Genomic DNA, 21,528 nt, shown 5'->3' on the forward strand with positions numbered 1-21,528 from the left:
AGAAGCACTACATACACAGCAGTCAATCAGCTGGGTCAAATGCAGTAAATGCTTTGTCTCAAAAGGCAAAGGAAGTGTTGTTTGGATTTGTTGGGTTTGGTTGTTGTGTTTGGGTTTATTTGTTTGGGTGTTGGGTTTTTAGGGTTTTATTGGTTTGGTTTGGTTTGGTTTTCTGTTGGATTTTTTTTTAATACTCAAATAGTTCATTTCAGCACTCACAAAGCAGGTTATTTTCCAAGAAAATGTTCTCCAGACTACGCACAGTAATAAAGTTAGGTGCTAGGAGATCTGAGAGCTCCTTTTTCTGCAGTCTGTTAAAAGGAACTTGCTTGATACAGAGACCTTACGCAAGTGTCTCCATTCTCAAAACCCTCTGCAGTTGGGCTGCAGGGCGTGTGGAGGTTGGTATCTCCAGTCACTGACGTGAGCTCCTCAACATTTTAGAAGTACATGCTAACTGCAGAAGCACCTGGAAACCTGACTGCTGCTCTTCCCTCGGGCAAGCATCCTAACATACGTCTCACATCCTTTCTCTCTCTGTCTCATACTGCTTGGCCAACACAGCTGAACAGCTCCTGTATCCTTCCCTCTTATGGGTCCTGAGATTCATCCCTTTGTTGTGACTTGTGAGCATTTTCAGCAGAAGCAAAGAAGCCCTGGAGAACTGCAAATGTTGAAGTCAGATGTTTAGGTATACCTAAACCAAACCTTGGTTCCAGTGTTTATTTTGCTGCTATGGTAGCAGAAACTCAGCAGTATGCTGCCCTGTGAAAGTGATTGGGGTGTTTGCAGCATGCTGAGCTTCTGGCTCTGCTTCTCTGTACCCATTTGTGGGCAGGGAGGTATTGCCCCTCCACCACTTGGGCGCAAGATAGTGGGGTTGTCATCCACAGTTCTAGGGCTTTCTTTCTGTAAGGTGTTTTGCAAGCACCTGCAATACAGTCCAGAGCTCTGTCAGGAAAGCTTCTGTGCTGCACCATGTTCCAAAGGTGCTGCTGGGCAATGGGAGGCAACCAACCTCAAATGGGAGGCTTTCTTGACTGTTCAGCACCTGTTTGAGAAATGCTGCTTAAATCTCACCAGTGACTGACCAGTAATTAAGATCAGGCGAAAACAAGGTAGTATTTCTGTGCTGGGAATGATACTGGGTAAGTGTTCAGACCTGCCTATTTCTGAGTCAGGGACAGCCCATCCAAATGGAGAAATGGAGATAGCAGCTTCTGCTTGACATTGTCAATGAAACTTGTGCTTTACAAGTGTGAGTCATTAAAATAAAGCCAGCTTCATCTGTACTGTGTGGTGCAGTAAGAAGAATGAGAACAAACATAACAAAACAATCTACTTGGGACAAAATTGTGTTTTAATGAGATTTTGGTAGCAACCAGCTTCTCTGGTTTTGATTTCCATGGAAACTAGTACAGCAGGGCTCTTTACCACTGCCTGCAGTGGGGCTGCGCGTAGCAGTAGTAACAGTAGTGTGCGCCGGGTGATGATCTGGCCAGTGCCTGTGGGATGCTCAAATTCATGAGCATGAACTGAACTAAGTGGGGTCACTGACACAGAAAGCCACCCATGGGTCCTGGTATGTCTCAACTTTCTTCTCCCAAGGGCTCTTCTTCCTGAGTCTCCTGGTCAGAGCCCAGGGGTGTTTCACCTTCTCCCTGCCTCAGTCTCAACTGACGGGTGGATCTCAATATTACCTTCTCTGTAGCAGCCTTAGCTTCCTGTAAGTGTGGGGTCGTCATGAGCTCTCACAGGCTTCACCCCAGCTCTCAAGATCCCTCTTCACCTTGTGTCCTGGCATGTTGTGTCACTGCCCTGTGGGACTGCCATGGGGTCTCCTGATGGTTATTTAGCTTTAACCTGTAGACATGCTGCTGTTTGCTGTTGCTTTCCCTTCAGCAGCTGGGTGACAAGAACTGGCCCTGCAGTACAGCTGGATTTTGGAACTGACCACAAAGGTTTCAAAGAAGTGGGGCAGCTGAATACAAAGTAGAGAAAACAGCTTATTTGAAAAGGCTATTTGAAATATTATTTGAAAATTCTTTTTACAGTTCAATGTTCGTGTGAAATTCTTTACCCATGAAAACACCTTGTTTTCCAGTCCTCTGAACATATAATTAGGGCAAATCAGAAATCATGTCAATGCTGGTATATTTTGAGGGTGATGGTTGGCATTTTGGCTTTGCTAAAGAAAAGCAGTGTTGTTCTCAGAGCTGTGGCAAGCAGAAAAGCAGTGGAAGGGGAAATGCTAAAATAGGTATGAGGGCACTCAAATGTGGCCGTAGTTTCCAGAGTAGAAAGAATGGGAAGATGGCTGATGAGTGCCCTTCAGCCCCTTCAGTAGCAGAACAACAGGGTGGAGAAGAAAGGGTATGAAAGGAATAGGGGTCTTCCTGTGGTGGCTGGGGTGTTTCTAGGACAAGAAGACTGTGGGTCAGGCCCTGAGGACAATGTAGACCTGCCTCTTGTTTACAGTCGCTGCTGCCCTCAGCCCTTCTGCAAGCTATCCCCCTCCTATTTCAGCGGCCAGCTTGGCCTGTGCTAGGCAACCAGTGGGACTTGGAAGACCAGTGCTCAGGCTGGGACTTCCAAGCTTGGCTCCCACTGGAGAGACATTATGCAGCCAGCAGCAGGGCTGCACTGATATGCAGGTGTTTGTGTTCCAGCCTGCAGCAGAATGTGGGGCTGTTGGACCCCGTTGCACCCACCTTCATGGAGCAGACTGTCCAAGGCTGGCCATGCCTGAACTAGAAGGTCTTTTTCATTCATCATTGCAGTGATTCCTTCCCTTTTAAAACAAACACAAGAGCGACCAGTGCTGGAAATTCAGTGGAGAACACATAACAGAGACAGTTAATTCTGAGTTTGCCTCGGCCTTCCAAGGGACAGAGCAAAAAGGATGTGTTTTGCTGTCAGCTCTCATTCTCAGTGACTGCAGAATAGTCACATCAGCTCCCAGTACTCTCTTCCCTTCTCCAGACTGGGAATGATTCCATCTGGCTGCCACATGAACTGAACTTTAATGCACCCACCTCAGAAAACACTTTCCCCATGGCAAAGAGGAAACATTTTTATTATTGGTGTTTCCTAATCGATTTTCTCCTGTGAGTTGTTTAATTCTTTGTTGGGTTTTTCCTTTGCTCTATCAATCTCTGAGTTTGCTGCGCTCCCAGTGGAGTGTGAGAAAAGCAAACCTTCCCTCTGGCACAGCTCTCACAATGCAGTCAGTGCTGCCTGAACCTCGGTCAGGGTGGGCTACACAAGCTGCCTGGACCACTGTGCCACTGCTGGGGCAGTGTATCTATGCTGATCCCCGCTCTGTGCTGACTACGCTGCATCTGGTGTGTGCACATACACATCCTGCCTTGCCTGCCCAGCCAGGCAGGAAAACAAGGGTGAAATTCTTCCTCTATTTAGTCTCTGAGTGTTTTGACATCATCTTCACTTACATCTGCTTTTCTCCTTTGTGGTCTTAAAACAGACTTTATGGGTGAGGAGACAGAACAGAGAAACATTTCTCTCAGCAGACATTGATGGTTGGCTTTCTCCTCACTGCTGCATTTTTCCTTCTTTTTTTTGCAGGGTTGTGGGGGGGTTCATATTTGGGAAACAGACTCAGTCTAAGTCATTGTTCCTGCTTGCATTAGATTTCTTGCTGTGCATTTTCACAGAATCATAGGATCAACTACGTTGGAAAAGACCTTTAAGATCAACCATTATTTTAATACTGTTGGCTTTAAGAAATGCAAGTGGCTGGGAGAACGCTATCGGTCAGCAGTCACTGGCTTTGTGGCAGAAGCAGCAGTAGAGAGCTGGCCCAAGGCAAGTGGGACTGAGGGCTCCCCTAGGGAGCTCTGTGCTTATCCTGCTTGGTTTTTCTTCAGCAGCTGACACAGGGAAACTGGTAATATAACACTTGAAGTGGCTACAAGGATGGAGAGAAATACAACTAATGCTTGAAGCAGGCCTACCTTCTGCATTGGCAGTGTTCAAGGGATGCTCTGTACAGGTCATCCCTTGGTGTCCAACTTCACCTCTCTTCCCCTTTGAAACACCCTACCTATCTCAAGTTGTTCATCTGCAACACTACTCAATACGCTGATATGTCTTCCCACTAAAATCAGATTAATGACAGCTGCTGCATAGATGAAGAGTTGACTACGTGGGCTTTAAAACAACATCTGGACTGCCTTTGCCATTGAACATGCTGCAGTGCGGGAAGCATCCAAACAGTGTTCCAGCAGCTCGGGAATGGAGTGACCTCTTTGAGGCAGAAGTAACTTTTCTCGTAATCTCTTAGATTTTTGAACTAAAGTAGCAAACCATAGCAGAGACTTGATTCCAAATTGCTGGATTTGCTCAGCCTGAGGGGCTAGTCTTGCAGGCTGCTTTGTCCTTTTGGCCAGCTCTGAATAGTTTTAAGCCATCAAACCAGGCTTACTGGCACAGGTTAGCACAGGGCAGCCTGGCTGTGAGCTGAGAGATTCAGCTGCCACAGGAGAGTTCAGTCTCTCGCTCAGCCACCCCTTTTACCTCCTGCCATATCTGGGATTTTCATGGAAGCCTTCACCTCCAAGAGTTTTGTTTAGTTAAAAACACTCAGCCTGTGAGAGCTGATAATGATGCTGCAGCCATAAATATCTGTTGCTGAAAACGAGCATTGAAGATGTAACAGATATAGCTAAGTCTAAGCATACCAAAAGGTCTTCTGCTTGGGGTTAAACGGCAGAGTGCAAATGTTTAGGCTGGGTCTTGCAGGGCTCCTCTCAAGGCTTCAGTGCAGCATGGTTCCAGTATTTGTACTTTAACTCTCTTAAATGCTCTTGTGCAAAGTTTGTTGTAGGTTTTTTAAGTAGAGGCTGCCTGTTAAAATGCTGTTGACAAGGACAACCAAATGATGTCAAAGTCCCTCTAATTATCCCAAGCTGAAGTGTCACCTCTGCTTTCTGTCTGAGTAGATGAAAGCAGTGTTCAAAGAGACCCACTTAATACCGAAGCATTTTTCAAGGCAATCAAGAGCTCCAAGCTCTTTCCCCCTTAAGCAATCTAAATGCTAAATAGATCTTTAAAATAATTACCATATCTAAGTCGAGGAGCCATTTTCCCCTGCAAACACCTGATGTTCATTAGCAATATTTAAGGTGTCACACATCACCTCTGTTTACTCTAAGCTCTGTTGGCAGGAGTTTGTCAGGTGACTGCCAGTGCTGAGCTGATGCTAAAGAGCTTGGGGAAGTTCTAGAGCACAAATCATTTGGCCTGAGAGCAGGGGTCTGGATTTCTGTGAAACTCTTCTCTTTTCCCCCTCTCAGCTTAATTCTGGTCTCATTAAAAACAGTGTCAGTGAACAACACCAACCTGGCATCAGCCTAAGCAAGGTCCCCAAATCAGAGATGAACTTAGCACTGATGAGCAGGGCTCTGCCTGCTAAAGCTGCTCTGCTTTATGCCTCGCATGATAATAAAGCTTCATTCGGACAAAGGATGTATGGTTCTACCCTAGTGTTGAACTACTCTTGAATGAGCTGTCTGTCTCTGGAGCAAGGCCTGGAGCCTGAGACTGCTTCAGGAATCACTTTGTATTTTTATTCTGTAACTGTTTAATTTCAAGTTCATGGACAGCCTTTGGAGCAGTGCCTGGCATGCAGGACCTTCCTGCCACGCACATGCCCCAGCTGCTGCTAGAAAACTGTAATTACTTTCCTTCTGGTGCAGGTCATCCTCAGATATTCCTACCAAGGATTTCAAGAGAGCCTCACCATAAGCCAATCTGTTTTGCCCTCTACTCCTCCTGCCACCCCCAGCTGAAATACAGCTTGGTGAAATAGAGAAAGCAGCATCTGTTCTTTTATTTCTGTGTTGATTAACAAAGGCTGTGCTCTCAGAAGGCTTACCAAATCAAGGGCAATGGAGGAACACCTTGTTTAAGAGTTCCCTTAGCACCTACTCACAGAGATGGTCTGAATACAGCTGAGACTAAAGCACTTCTGGGTAGGTGTTGGAGCAGATCCTGAGCTGTGAAGGCTGAAATGTATATGTCCGAGGTGAATCCAGCTTTGGACAACAGCTGAATAGAAGCTTTCTGGATTCCAGTGTGAGAGGTAACCATTCAAATCCACCTACACCACTTGGATCTGAGCTGTATGGACCCCATACTTCATCTGGGGTACAGCCTGGGAAAGAGTCTGAAATCGTCTGACTTTGAGACCTATGTTTTGGCTAGGATTCCATACATCCCTCTTAATGCACACTTCCCAAAGTTCTTATTCAAATGCCTCATTTAAATGATGTGTGCTTCATTACCATGGGGATTCTTTATCCTGTAATATACTGCCAAGAAGGCTGAAGGTCTTGAGTTGCTGGAGTTACTGGCATTCTTAAATGGGAGTGCTGTGCATGATAATGCTATCATCAGTGACCCCGGTGAACTCAAAACCCCCAGACACCATGCCCATTAGTAAAACAGATTACAAAGTCTCAAAGGGCCTTTTTGGTGTTGCTCAGAGGAAAAGCAAGAACTGCTGTAGAAATTTCCTCTGAATTAGAGAGGAATAAAACCTGACCCCGAGGACTCTGAGCAGGTGTGAGAAGGGTTATTTGGGGGCAGCCCCTCATACCCCAGCGCTCCCACCAGCTGATCTGTTCAATCGAGTCTTAATCTGACCATAATCCCAGCAAGCTAATGAAGGGAACTGTCAGGAAAGGCTTAGTGTTGGCTGTAGCGATGAGTGACCAAGCAGACCCTGAAAGCTGTAAAAGGCTTTAAGGAGATCAATATTCTCTGTGCTCTCATTTCTAATTGGGCTTTATTGCAGGGCTCTAATTCATGTAGTTCATTAAAGGGACTCAGATGGAGTTTCTGTAACTGACTTCATACTCCTAGGGCATAGGATCAAAATAGCAGCAGCAAGCAATTGCCAAGGCCCCTAGAACTCATCTGGAGAGTAATTGCAAGAGTGGCGAAGCATTAGACTTCAAAGAAACATGGATATGGCTAAATCAGTATTATTCATTGCATTTAAGTTTACAAAAGAAGTTATCTACCATGTTAGGTGCCACCTTAAAAAACATTCCGTGCCATGAAGTAGGTATTTCAAGTGCATTTCTGGTGCATGCATTTTCTGGGTCTTCATGAAGCCCATGAGTAAACAGCTCCTAAACAATAACTACATCAGCTATAGTTATATCATCTCCACTTCTCTCATTCTCATGACACCATGCCCAAAACACTGAACTTGCGAAAACAATGAGGAAAATATGTGGAAAATATATGGGAAAGATGCTATTGCAACTCCTTATCTACCTTAAGTCTGCAGGGACACTTTCATCTTCCCTGCAAAACATCTGTGGAAAGCTTTAGTCAAGTAACAAAAAAAAAAGTCCAACACAGAGTGCTTATGTGTGTTGGATCAGATAAATGTCCCATCCAGTCCATTAGCCTGTTTCTGTCAATGATCCACACCAAGTGCCTAGGAGAAAATGTAAGAAAAGGGCAATTGCATTGTGCTGCTCTCCCACAACACACCCAGGGCCCCCAGAAACTATTCCTACGTTGACATCTTCAGCCAGGGATGGCATCGGTGCATTGAACCACCATTGATGGACTTCTCTTTATGGGGCTTATCTAAGTAAATAGGAAGAGGGGTGTGTTCCAATTCTAAGAGGATCTTCTGCATTGACTAATTAGCACTACTTGTTAGTAGTTAGGGTGGGTGTCAGGTTTTCATGGAAGGTAGGGCAGGAAATATCAGGTTAATGCCTGTGTAAAGAGGGAAAGGTGGAATTGGACCGAAGTGCTCAGCATTAAGCTGTTCAGCTGGTATTAGCCTGGAACCTGTATTTTACATTATTCCAGGAGCCAAAAGAGACCTTGGACAAAGTCACACAGGTACTTTTTTCAATCTGAATTACGTGCCAAACACTTCTGAGGCTGGACCTCCCCTCTCCCTCCAACTAGATTTAAGTGATGTCTAACTTCTAATGGCTACGTGCCTGGAGGTAGCCATGAATTTTCTACAGAAACAAACTATAAAATCAGAATTATGGAGCTTAAAACGTTTTATTTGAGATATGTTGGGGGCAGGAGGAGATGATTGATAAAAATTCTGTTGGCTGCTGTTTCCCCACAGGAGACATCTGGGGCTCCAAGTGAGGTCCCTATGTTTCCTGTACACAGGGAGAATGGGGTCTGAGAAGGAAGGCAGAAGCCATCATGCTGATCAGGGAGCTCTCTAGATTATACAACATGCTAACGAGATGATTAGCCCATTAATTATAAGATGGAGGTAGGCCCCTATTTTTCTTTGGTGTTTTCAGAAGGGAAATACTTTCTGAAGCTATGGCTGACCTGATTTGGGTGCCTTTCTGTCAAGAAACAGAGCAACACAGTTTTGTGGTTAATCCAGCCCCTGCTCCGCTCATTTCAGACAGGATTTGAGCTCTCCAGAATATCCAAGGTGAGTGTCTTCATTAAGATCAAATGCTTGGTTATTCTCATGTCTCTTTCTCAAGCTTTCTAGCTGAAGTTATTTCATTGTGTGTGAATAGTAAGTGCTTTTACTTGAAGATGATAGAGAAAAGGGATAGAGGGTGCACTGCATGGTCACTGAACAATTGTGTTGTAAACATGAAAAAAACCTACATGCTATTTTAGGAGGCATTAAATGATTCATTTCTGGTTAAGACAAAGGAGATATCATTACTACAGTATGAAAGACTGGTAAACTTAATTTAGAGCTGCAGGTGCCCAGAACAGTAACTATGTTCAATCAAAGACAAACTTGAGACAGGAAATGCTGAAGAAAACTGCTAGGATGAGAAGGAGACAGAGCAACTTGTGTACAGGAACAAACTACCAAATCCAAGTTACTAATCTAGCAAAATTGAGATGGGCAATCATTGCTTTTCCTGGGAGATGAGAAGTACTTGGAGAAAATAGAAAGAGATGCTACTAGCACAAAGGGGATAGAAATCGAACTCACTTGGCCTAGGATTTAGAAAGATAGTAATTAGATGAAAAAGTGTGCTGTGGAAGAGCACTACAAGCCACACAATGAAAGCACTGGCTTAGCACTGGGTAAAATGTTAGAGATGATGAGCTTGGAGAAGAAAAAATTCTGTATTTGAAAAATACAGAATTTTAATAAGAATTCTCTTCTCCAAAGAGAAGACTTGAATGCTGACTCTGCTTGCTATACTCTGGTTATCTCGGTGCTTCTGCTACACTCCAGTGTTACAGTGGAATAGATGTGCAACCTAAGAATTCCCTTTGAGACCAAGTTAATTTATTAAGAGATTTCTTTCCGCCTCCCCTCTTCCTGCTCAGAACCTGAGATGAGGCATAGTTAAAAGTGAAATGTGGAGCAAGGTTTATTTCTTGTCCTAGTAGTACTGACTTTCCCCTGCAAGTACAAGATAGATACTGCATTAGAATGCTGTTGCCTCCCAGTGAGATTAGGAGGCATTGGGGTGGAGACAAGGGGCACAGATGCGATTGCTTTTCCCTCCATTGTCATGCATGGCCTGTTTCTTACCTTCTCCTAGTATTTTGCAATGTCCTTGAGCTTTCCCTATCAGTACAGCACAGATTGCTGAGGCCTTTTATCTCTTACACAGATTACTTTTTTTAATTGGTTGAGGGCTGGAAAGGGTGGGCACAGGGGTTGCTTCTGGGTGGCATGTCTGATGACCTCTTGGGACTAAACCTCTATGACAAGGCATTATTCTCAGTAAGAGTATCAGCACAGTATCACATCTGACTGTTCTGCACCCTGTCTTTGTCACTGGGGATTAGTTGCACTTTCCGAAGCCTGGTGAGTAAGAATGTTGTGTCATGCAAGTCCACTTGATAGCCTGCCATTTGCAGCTCTGCTCTAGGTGGCCTGAGGAACACTGAGTTTAAATGCCTGCCTGAAATTAGTCAGAGCAGGGATTCAAAGCTCAAGTTTCCCATTTTTCATGATATGGGATGTTTAGGTAGTGAGTCCAATAGAATGATGGATAGTTTGGGTTGGAAAAGAACTCCAGAAGACATCTAGTCCAGTCCTGCTCAAAGCATGTCTAAACAGATCAGGTCATTCAGTCTGGCATCTAGTCAGGTCTTGGACACCTCTAAGGATGGGTATTCCCCAACCTCTCAGGGCCAGCAGGCATCCGTTGGGAGTGTGTGAAACCCGATGCCATTGGTAACTAAGAAGGTAATAATTTAAACTTAGGAGCCTGTTTCCTGCACAGTCAATGGCATGACGCAGGAACTCCCTGAACAGGAATTAAACACACTAGATTAGATAGAAGCAGTGGTGCACTAGAGATCTGGGCCATACAAGTGTCATATTTAGCTAGTGGCAGCCCAAAAACACAGCCTCTTAAGTACACAGCTCAATTTTTTTCCTTCTCCAGATCTTGTTGACTTACATGGCACAAACACAAGGCATGCAGCAGGTACACAGAGTTCCAGAAGCTGTGTGTATGTCACTGAACGCTGATGCAAAGATGACAGTATGTAGGAACAGTCTTAGTTGGAAGGACTACGGAGACAACGCAGGAGTTGCAAGGGCAGGTCAACTAGGGTGTGTGTAAGTGGTAACAAAACCCTTGCTAATACTCCACCAAGGATGGCACTGAGCTGGTATATGCAACATGCAAGTTTTACTTGCGTGCAGTATGCAATCTCAGCAGAAACAGTAGGAATAAAACCTATAAATTGGAGCTGTGCCCAAACATCATCCAGATAAACTGTTTGTACACATGTAGTTCAGATTACAGTAATGACAAAACTAAGTGCTAGAATCCGACATTTCCCTGTAATGAATCCAGATGGGTCTTACTTTAACTTTAGTCCTTTTCAGACACAGTGAGAATGAACCATTTATTAATGGTCAGAATAGAGAGCTGCCTTGTACTACACAAACCCAAACATCTCCATTCATTGTATTTTAGTGGCAAATTCACTCCCCGGCTGTTTCAGTGAATGGTACGTTATATCCAGCCAACACTAAGTCAGATTGTAACAGACAACATTCAGTGTAGAAAACCTGAGAAAATTGACTTATATGGCAGAGTTCAAAAGTATTCTTCTATTTCAACAGATTTACTCTTGCAGTTTATGCAGAGGTAGTACAAGTTATCTATCATTTTATTGAGAGAAATGCTGAAGTTAATACACTCAGATTTCAAGGCAGTGGGTACCAAAGGTAAGCAACTCAGACACTCAGTCTCAGAGAATCTGAGACTGTTACTACTAGCCTTAGCCACCCCCCATCTCCTGCTGGAGAACTGATAAATTATGCTCCCTGGTTTCCCAAATACTCTCCCTCTCCCATGATAACAGTAAGACAAAGAATGTATATTTTATTTGTTTCAGTGCTCCCCATGGTCTAGCATGGTCTATGAAACTTAACAGTTTCATAGCAGCTGAAAAACAGGAGCTTGAAATTACTTTGTACTTGTAATCCAGCTGCCCTGGATTTTTCTGTTTATTAGCTTTCTTGATGGGTTGTTTTGAGTTTTCAGCATAGCTAAGTTTCAGTACAATCGGGCCATTACTCAGCGGGAATTGCAAATGTACGTAACTGTATACTCTAAAGCAAAGTAGCTGGAGCATTCCCCTCCTGCCTCTTGAGAGCAAGTCATCTTAAGAAGCATCCTTGCTTTCAGTGCATCACAAGCGAGCACAATGCTTGGCATACGGAAACGGGATCACAACCAGCAATCTTGAAACTTTCTTACTGATTTCTAATGCAAGTGAAAAATCTTCCGGTTCTTCCAAGCACATATATTAGTTACTAAGAAATATAACAAGGTGGCCTTGGTACTATTTATGCTTTTGTTTTTCCCCAATGCATGTGACAGTGGTGTTAAGCATGAAAACAGGCTGATATAGCAATGGGAATGCTGCTTTCCTGCTGTGCTTATGATGTACTGTGATGGATGTCATGATTTCAGTCTATTTTAAAAGAATGTGATGATGGAAGAAGCTGTAGACAAGTATTTTAACTCCCCAGCTTATTTCACCCTCAAAGCAGGAATGCAAACTCAATTTTTGCTTTTCACAATCCCGCTTCAGCATACTGAAAGAGGCTGCAGAGTGGGATTCCTATAAGAAACTAATCCTGTTATTACTGTGGTGTCAAATACAATGCAAAATCTAATCCTAGTGGGATTACCCCCTGGCACAGTACATTACTGATGGGCAGGAGCATGTAACAGTACATAAACTCGTCCTTTATATATAACAATTTATCTACCATTTTCTACAGCAGCACCTAACATGCTTGACCTTATTCTCAAAGCCTCTGCTTGTTGCTGCTGCTTGGCAGTCTTACTCTCTTCTTCCCCAACACTCAGTGTCTTCTTTGTACATAGTGTGAAGTAGCATTATGCTTTTCAACAGCACTGAACTGTTAGATCAGCTCAGCCAGATCACAGAACTTCACCTTACTATTTACATAGTGAGCAGCCATGCCAAGAAATGAGTTGTACCATTCTGGTCATGCCCCAACTTGAAATCGGTAGCAGGCAGTCCAGTGACTATGTGACGACTTGCCTATTCCATGACTAGAAAAGATGCAGCATGGTTCATGGCTCCACAAGCCAAGTAGAAGTCAGGCAAGTACCTCACTTGCTCTATAATCCTAGCAAATGGATGAAGGCTCATATGTCTCACTGGATGGAAGCTAGGCTTTCTTTACAAATGAGCTAAAAAAAATAAATTAAGTATTTCCACAAAGTGACATACTAGGTGTTTGGATTCTACTCTTTATCCCCATTTACAATACTGTAGAGAATGTTACCCTGTTAATCCTGCAACTGGTTAATCCTGGTTGAGTATACCTGTACAGTCGAAGACTCCAATCTGTACCTATAGCAGGAAAACTCTGGACTAATGCAAAGGCACAAAGTACCAAGTCAGCTTTGTTTTTCTATGTGCTGTGGTGTTTCGGTCTAACATGTCCTCCAGTCCAAGCTTTTTCAGTACAGCAAAACTATAAAGATATCAGCATTCAAGGTACCAAGTGTCAGACATAATTTTGCAGTGCATGCAAACAGTTAAGTCCTTATCCTTTCTAAAGAGAAAACACAGCTTGGGGCAGATCCTCATCAAAACAATTTGACTATACCTTTCTCAGGGGAAGGTTGGAAGTAGACTAGTTCATGGGGTCTGTGGTGTGATACATTCAGCCTGCTCTTATACATCACCTATCCCAGAGCAGACACACCTGACTACAAATGCCTCTTACAAAGATCAAGCTTAGAGTGCAAGAGGGTTGCTGTGCTTCCCAAAAATCCCCAGGAAAGACAGTAGTCAAGATAAGGCCAGAGAAGTTAAAGTCTGGCAGGGCAGACTTCGAGCCATTCTGTAATAGAGCAAACAACTGTTGGTTCAGCTAACCGTAACCTTGTGAGCCCTGATTCCCTGGCAAACAGGCAAGAAAGATTTAATTTATTGTTTGGCAAAACCCACAAAATTCAGCACTCAAGTTTAACGAAAGGGTATTTTTTTATTCCCCATTAGGACTGTCTCGAGGACATAACTGAATGTTGGAAAACCCACCCGAAGGGCACATACAGTGAATGTGGCAAAGTACAATGTGAACAGCCCTCGGGGTTCAAATAAGGTAGGACCATCAGCTAGTGAGAGGAAAAAAACAAATTAAAACTCTACTGAAGATGTTACACTTTCTTCTCCATTTACACTGAAAAAAAGTCAAGCCCAACAAAATTCTTGCATCTCTAATACACTCAGTCCTGGCTAAAGAGTTAAGTAAGATGGCAACAGGATGACTATAATACAAAACGTTCACTACTACACTCTGTACACACCTGTTGTCCAAGCCCTCCCCCAAACCCAGGTAATGATGGTGCCCCCATTATTTGCTGGCTTGCTGGGCCTGCCTGCGGAGGAGGACGTAGATCTTCTCCTTTATCCAGTCTTTATTGTATGGTTGGTATGTCTGAGTATCAGCACGGTAACTAGAAAGGAAAAAAAAACCCACTTGTAGTATTCATCTGCTCTGTAGTACATTTACCAGAAGAACTTCACAAAACAATTAAGCATCCTCAAGTGTATGAAGCAGAAAGCTGTGTGCAGAACACAAGTAATATCAGAAGAAGATGGGAATTGTAGCTTATCAAACAGATTTATCCTGTTTGCTAAAAATAAACCAGTCACCCAGCAAATCAGTAAGAACCTGAAATAAAACTAGATGCCCCAAGGACTATTGAGTGCCTGGTTCTCAGCATGTTCACATTTTAATTCCTGAATATAACTGCTTATGGGGGGCAACAAATAGAGCACCTTAGTATTTCTGAGCTCAGAATGAAGAATAGTTCCACCAGGAAATGATCCAATTTGTCTTAACAAGCCAAGCACTTTTCCAATACTACTTCAGGCAAGTGTTCATGTAAGCTTTCAAGTGTTCCACTAGCACTTGGAATTTTGTGAAAACTACAGTTTTTCAGGAGCAAAGATAGACTCACGGATGGATGACAAACGATTCTTACCAGCTGCAGTGACGGCAAGCTTACCTTTATCAAACAAGGTCACTTCATAAAAAGCAAATTGAAAACAAGAGCCCACAGACTCATTTTCTTTGCTACTCAGGGATAGTTGATAAGAGTAGTTCACCAGCAAGATTTCTTGCCAGGGCCAGAGAACTCAGTTACTCAAGACACTGTTGAATTGAAGCCTAATTAGACCAAAAGTGAAAGCGAACTGTGTGAAGTTATCTGTGTAGATTCATGCCCCCTTTTTCCCCTTAGCTGTTGAAGTTGAATGTTTTTTTGATGAAGGTGGTATTTTCACTGTATACTTCAAGAACTACTCAAGTCCTACTCAGTTTTTAAATCTTGGTATATGTATTTCTAACGAGATAAGAAGGTTGAGATTTCATTGGTAAGAAGCTAAATAAAAATCCAGAGTTAACTCAAATTACAGTTCAACAAATTACAGTTCTTGCCTAAAGAAAAAATCCCTAAGCATACTGTTTCTAAGAAAACCTTGTTACTTAAAACCCAGAATGACTGGTTCAAGGCCATAGAAACTTTCAGTATATATTGATATAGTAATAGTTAGTAGCATTTCCAGTGCAGTGTAAGAAATGTTAGTTTCACAAAAGTTATTGATTTATGTCCCCATACCAATCCATTCATAATACCACAAGAACAGATAGCAGTTACTTTAGAAATCTTCATGTACACAAGGTATGCCTGGTATGCTATGTGCTATGTGTGCCATCTGGTGGAAAACTATAAGCTGAAGTAGAATTGGCAGGATAATGAGTTTACAAGCCTAATTAAGAAAGGCAGAATATTACTAGGAAACAGTTACTACTCACTGGAGAAAGCAGCGAGCTTCAGTCTGTTAGATAAATTAAAACAAAGTGTCTTTCAAACTGTGTCAGCCCAGTGCTTCGAAACCTGAAGATCAACCATGGCAGAATGTCTAGGGAAAAGTAACTGCAGAAACTAACCCTGTTTTACTTATTCTACTGAAAACATTGTTAAATGCCATTTATAAGTCACTACCAGTAACATAAGGTTCTATACATCAGAATGCAAAGGAAAGCAAACTGATGCTCAGTTCTGGTGCTTTTCAATAGCCTTTTATTTTAAATGTATTAACTGGCAAAGGCTGTTCACTGTGCATCTACACAAGTACTTGCACTGGGGTTTCAAACGGAGCTGTAATTATAGATAATTATATAAATAAATAATAATTAAGCCTAACACTATAGTCTTTTGTTACTTAAATATGAGATTTGTATCCTTATTCCTATGGAATTTTTGTGGTTAGTATCACTGTCATATCAAACTGTTACCTTGAAATGTATGGTGTGGAAAGTACTCATGATCTGGATCAAGTGATTTTTTTCACAATGTTGTGTTTTGACTACGGAAATTTAACATCTGATTTTACAGGGCAGTCAGAATTGAAAGTACACAAGACCACCTTTGCTCATAACTTTAAAATGCAGATGAGAACTGGAGCTAACATTCACAAGAACAGTTAAAATAATTAGCTATGGCTCTCTGAAGGACTGGTCTGTCAGGAACAGATCACTTCACTAGGATTTACAAAAACTTCCATCCTGCTGTATCTAGATCAAAATAAACAGCTGGCTGCATGCACTTCTGTAGACTTCTACCATACCACTAGTACAGCCTTAAGCTGAATAAAATTCTGTAATCGTTCTGCTTCCGTAAGAATCGGACCAACTGCAGATACAGCCCAAATTCAAACAGATTCTAGCATAAATAAATAACTTATATGGTTGTATTCAACTGCTGGATTTCAGTATTTGAAATGCAGGAAGCTTCAATGTGACTAAAATCCAAGTGGAACTGTCAGTTTCTAAGCTGTCTTTACAGATGCTTCATTCCAATGTAGTTAATTGGTGTGGTCAACATGACACGCCAGCTGCAATACTGCTGCCTTACAGTTACTGCACACACCACCCAGAATCCCACCAGATTTCACAGAGAACATGTAAAAGTTTAGATGGAAGATTTCTGACTTCTTTAAGCCACTGAAATGGCTTATATATACAACTCAACTTACACAAGACAGCTGAGGTCTGCCAAGTCATCAATGAAGTCAAACAACTGGCTGATATCATATGTAATGGATGGACTGTTTGGATTCATTCTCTTCAGATGCTCTTCATACATTTTACAGACTCCTACAGAGAAACAAGAGCAACGTTAAAAAACCACACCTGTTACTTGCTGAAACTTCTTCAGCTATTGAACCACAAATATCAGGAAAGTTTAGAGATGATTACCATGAAAACAGAGTCATAACCATCTTACGCGGATTCTGGGGATTTGAAATGCTTTTGTTTTAGCTATTTGCATGGAAACATAATACTATAAAATCAGGTAAGAGGCATAGAAAGAAGCATTGTCATCATCAAGAGGGAAAAGTTTTAGTTCTGTCAAAGATGTAACTTTCCATGTAGTAAGCTCCAATGGAAACATGAAATTCCATCTGGTAAATTTAAGACAGCAATTGCACCATATATTCCTGCTGTACAAAAACCTGAGAGAAAAACTAGTATCACATACAGCTACTCAAATCTCAGAAGAAAGATAATTCTTGATGAAAGAGTCAAATAGGGATTCTGAGGTAAGAGTGATAGCACAAGCCTGTAGATGAATTTAGATCAGTTTTATTTAAGCTAACCCATAAATAATTCAGATGCATTTGAGAAGAACATATCATGGAAGTGAGCACAGAGGCTTTACATGGTCTTTATTACGCTTTTGTTTGCCTGGCAAAACTTTCTGAACTAGAATTTTTAATGTGAAGTAAATGTCCACATTTAAATCATACAGCTGTAACATCTCAATCTTCTTTCCTAGCTCACTGTGTGTCTCAAAGTCACACAGGACTTTTTCTCTGGCATATATGCTACAAGGCTGCAAATTATGTATCAATTGCACACACACTTTGATTTTATATATTATTTCCAGTAGCAACCTTTCCTTTACATGGCTAGCACAAAAATTAGCAAGAATTGCATTCAGGGAAGTCTGCTACATGACCCCACCAAGAATATTGCCTACTCTCACAAATTGAATGTAGTTCCATCTAGTTAAATCAAACAGAGACACTTAATGTAAAAATGAAGTTTTAGAAATTAAAAATAACTAACTTTTAGTTTGCTAAAACATTAGTAAACTAAAATAATGAGAAATTTTTACTTTTTCTTTTTTTTTTAATTACCTTGGGAAAACATAAACGCAACTTATTTTTTTACTAAGTTTGGGAATATGTCAACATGGGGTTTTAACAACAGTTTTGACTACCATGTCTGCACCCACCTTCCATGCACTCATTCACCGATTCATAATCAGCATATGTTCTGCCTTCTGGCCTCTTGGTAGGCTGGACAAGTAGAATTGTGTGAGACTGAAAAACAAAAGAAACGCCAAGAAAACAGGTTACTTGCAAAATCTGAATGATTTTTTTGTTTGAATTAAGTTATTTATCTGGATGAAGCATTAAAAAGAAGCATAATATTAGAACACTGAACTAGCAATCAAGGACACAGGCATTTTCCAAAAGCACTTACTGTTCATATAAGCTGTGTTAGAAACTTTTCGTTCCTATCAATCCTTACATAACTTTAAAATGTCTAAAATTACCGAGAAAGCAGCTACTGTGCTGAAAAAGGTATCACAGAAATGGTAATTTCTATTTAAATGCAAAAGCAAAGCAATAAAGTCAATCCATAAAAGCCATGCCATTAGCGCACTTACTTATTCCATTCTAAATGCAAGCTATTAGTATGATTTAAAACACCCCAATTAAAGAGCAAGGAAGGAATCCAACTTAACTTTATCATCAGTCTCTCCTTAAAGATTTTAACAGAAATTACTATTTTGAGTTATTCATTTCACTTCAGGGGAATGCAAATTATACAACAATACCACACTTAGTATTCAAGATGATTTCCTGCAAAACAGATGCACTGATTTTTCATACTTCAGTGAGTCTACTGAAACAGCAATTATGGCACAGATAACGGTTTCAAATGTCAGGATCTGTAGGCTTGCTCTTCTGCAGGAAAGACTTAGATGGTTGTACAGTCTGTGGCTTGCTTTATTTCTGTAATAATTTTCACTTGGCTACAGCAAATAATTTGAGCAAAGAACAAGAAAGACTTTTGAAGTGTACACAATCTGTGATCTAATTAACAGGTTACACAGCATGGAAAGTTTGCAAGCACACTACAAAACACCATTTCCAGTGCTACATTTTCAATGCTAATATATGAGGTGAGCACACAACATGCAATATTCATGGAGGTAACTGCGGAGTAGGACACACTGGAAACAAATGCCTTCGTGTATTATTTAGCTTAAATTAATCCTGACCCACACTTTGGACGTACTGGTGAGGATACCAGTTCAGTGTTCAAGTGCAGCGACAGAAAAATGGCAAATGCTAGGATTTACCCGGATACCATGTATCATCATTGCACCATGATAGAGTGTTCCCACACTTGGAACAGTTTTAAGCTCTTTAAATTCTGTCTTAAATAACATGACAGAAGGACACTTGGAGAAACTCAGTAAAAAGTTAGAAAGTTACACAGCAAGACTTTTCCCAACCAGAAATGGAAAAAGAGGGGAATTCAGAGCTACACACTGCAACAAAAATCACACAAAGAAGACTAGATCATGAAAGGCAGTTCACTTTCATGTATGCCAGAGGATGCCAGATTTGAAAGGAATTTCCCAAGGCGGGCTGGTAGCTGCCTGTTCCTAAGTGCATTGTGCTTGAAAAGGTACGTCCTATCAGCGAGTCTAAATGACTGCCAAATTTTATTATAAAATACTTTTCCCAGCACTATCATTGTTACTTGCTGGTCACTGATGACAAGGCTTGGTTCCAGCACCTACAATTCTGACTTCTTGGGAGCATATGACTAAGAATCTCTGATTAACTAACAACTGGATGAGGTGTCAGGTGCCAGTTCGGTCAGTGTGACTTTTTGCATCAGAATGTCTTGCAAACACACACTCATCTCTTTTAACAAAATTCAGTATTAAGAAAAAGTTCTACTTGCCTGACAAAACCTAAGAGAGCACAGCTAAAACTGAATTGTTTGATAACTGAGTAAGTTTTGTACTTTGTCTCTCGGTATCTTGCTGCGGAATAATTTTAGGTTTTCTGGCCTATAAATATCCAGACTATTCCTCCCAGTCTTTGAGTGTTAAATGAACATATATATTCTGAAATTATCCCAGCAATCAGATTACAGGAAAATAATTAAAAAAAAAGAGGTGAGCCAGACACATAAGACAGTTCTTTCATAAATTTACAGCAGAAATTATTTGGGTTTCTGGCTTTTTTATCACTTCAGGCAGTTTACAATATCCTTACCCAATACTAGTGTGGAAATTACTGAAACAAATGCCACTGTGGCCATCATATTATAAAATTACTGCATTACATCTCAAACATTTCTTTGGGAACTTCCCATTATTTCATTTATGGGAGGGGAAAAAAAAAAGTTTTGATCAAACTTCTCCTTCTCTCCTAAAAGTAAAAAAAAAGTGACTTGTTCAGAAGCCTGAGAGAAGTTTCCTCCAACTATTACCTGTCCTACTGAATATGTAGCTAGATAACAGGGCAAAAATCAGTGTGATTAATAACTATAATCTCTTCCTTTGGGCATAAGAAAACTAAAACAAGGGAAGGTCCATAAACCTTCAGGTGTTAGGACCAGGTTGTCTGGAACAGCCCAGTACAGACTCTTATTATTATGATGGCATATGTTGGGCATTCTTGCATTTTCTTTAAAAGCAGAGTTGTGTTGGCTCCTGTTAAGCAGGTCACTGAATGCGATACCACATGGTTTATACCACAATAATTTTGAAACTCTAAAGAGTACGTTAAAAAGTGCTCCAGTTACTGAAGACACAAATGTGTAGAAATGGGTAAGGCACTGCTGGCAGTCAAACCAGCAGGAGCTAGACAGCATCCGTGCAAAGAGGCTTCCACCAACTGCAATCAACAATAAAGTAGGAAAAAAACAACCCCCCCACCAAAAAAAAAACCCAAAATAAAACAAAGAAAACAAGTGTTACAAGATATGCAGTGATGCAAAAACAAGTAGTATATTGCACACAAATAAATGCCTTTCAGTTACTTCTGCAAGGCAGAAAAAGTGGTTTAAGGTTTGATGGTCACATGATTCCACGCTGGACAACAGGGGCCAGGGCTTGTGGCTGCTCTCCCTAGTAGGAACTAACTGCTTTTGAGCAAGTGCCAGACAGATGCAGAAGTTTGCTGCAAACCCAGAAGCAGCCGCCCTTCCACCGCAGGCAACAACTTGCTTCGACATATTCAAATTTATTAGATGAATGCAATAACCTATTGCGACTGGTAGGCCTTTCTGGTTTAGCGTGATATTCAAGCAGCCCACCAGCGCAAGTCACCGCCTTTCCCTCCTCCAAGGGCTGGGAAAGAGCCAGGAAAGCAGCACGGGCAGAAACCTCCCCAGTTAACGCGAATTAGCCATTTAAGGTAGGCATTTGCGAGGACAGCGCTCGCCGGGAAGAGCTGCGCTCCCAGAGCCGCCCTGGGACGGGGCCGAGGATCCCGGGCAAACCCGCTCCACGCCAGGGCGGGCGTTTCCGCCATCTCCTCCTTGCCTGGGAGCAACGGGCCGTTGTACCGGAGAAACCCTGCCGGCGGCGGGGCACCCTCAGCTCGGGCCCGGAGAGGCGGCCGCGGCCTCCCCCGTTGCCCGCCGCGCCTTCCCGCCCACGGCTCCGGCGACCCCCTCGTTGCCCCAGGCGGGGAAAGGAAGCACCCCGGGTGGCGGCGCCCCGCGGCCGCGGCCAGGCGAGGCTCCGCTGGCCGCCGAGCCAGCCCCGCCGCCGGCCCTCACGCTCACCATCACGGCTCCCGCTGCTCAGCACCGCCGTGGACAAGAGGCGCGCGACGATTCCCCCACAAGCCCCCGCGCTCGCCGGAAGCGCCGCGCCAACGGCTGACCGTGGCAGCCTGCGC

General features: G+C 42.4%; 1 protein-coding gene across 1 annotated transcript; it reads right to left on the reverse strand.

The window, feature by feature from the left end:
* Nucleotides 1-13,481: 13,481 nt before the first annotated feature.
* Nucleotides 13,482-21,521, reverse strand: ERH (ERH mRNA splicing and mitosis factor). The gene is made up of 4 exons (XM_065686767.1): nucleotides 21,413-21,521; nucleotides 17,826-17,913; nucleotides 16,561-16,681; nucleotides 13,482-13,973 (listed from the first exon to the last, which is right to left on the reverse strand). Exons 1-4 carry the CDS (start codon nucleotides 21,413-21,415, stop codon nucleotides 13,871-13,873), a joined length of 315 nt encoding a protein of 104 aa, XP_065542839.1. The 5' UTR covers nucleotides 21,416-21,521; the 3' UTR covers nucleotides 13,482-13,870.
* Nucleotides 21,522-21,528: the final 7 nt, after the last annotated feature.

This window comes from Lathamus discolor, chromosome 6 (assembly GCF_037157495.1).
Source record: "Lathamus discolor isolate bLatDis1 chromosome 6, bLatDis1.hap1, whole genome shotgun sequence".
NCBI lineage: Eukaryota > Metazoa > Chordata > Aves > Psittaciformes > Psittacidae > Lathamus > Lathamus discolor.

Coding starts and splice junctions, on each gene's coding strand:
- ERH (XM_065686767.1), bottom strand. Junction 16,682..17,825: donor GGTGAATGAGTGCATGGAAG/GTGGGTGCAGAC, acceptor GTTTCTCTGTAG/GAGTCTGTAAAATGTATGAA. Junction 13,974..16,560: donor GCAGACCTCAGCTGTCTTGT/GTAAGTTGAGTT, acceptor TTTCCTTTCTAG/TTACCGTGCTGATACTCAGA.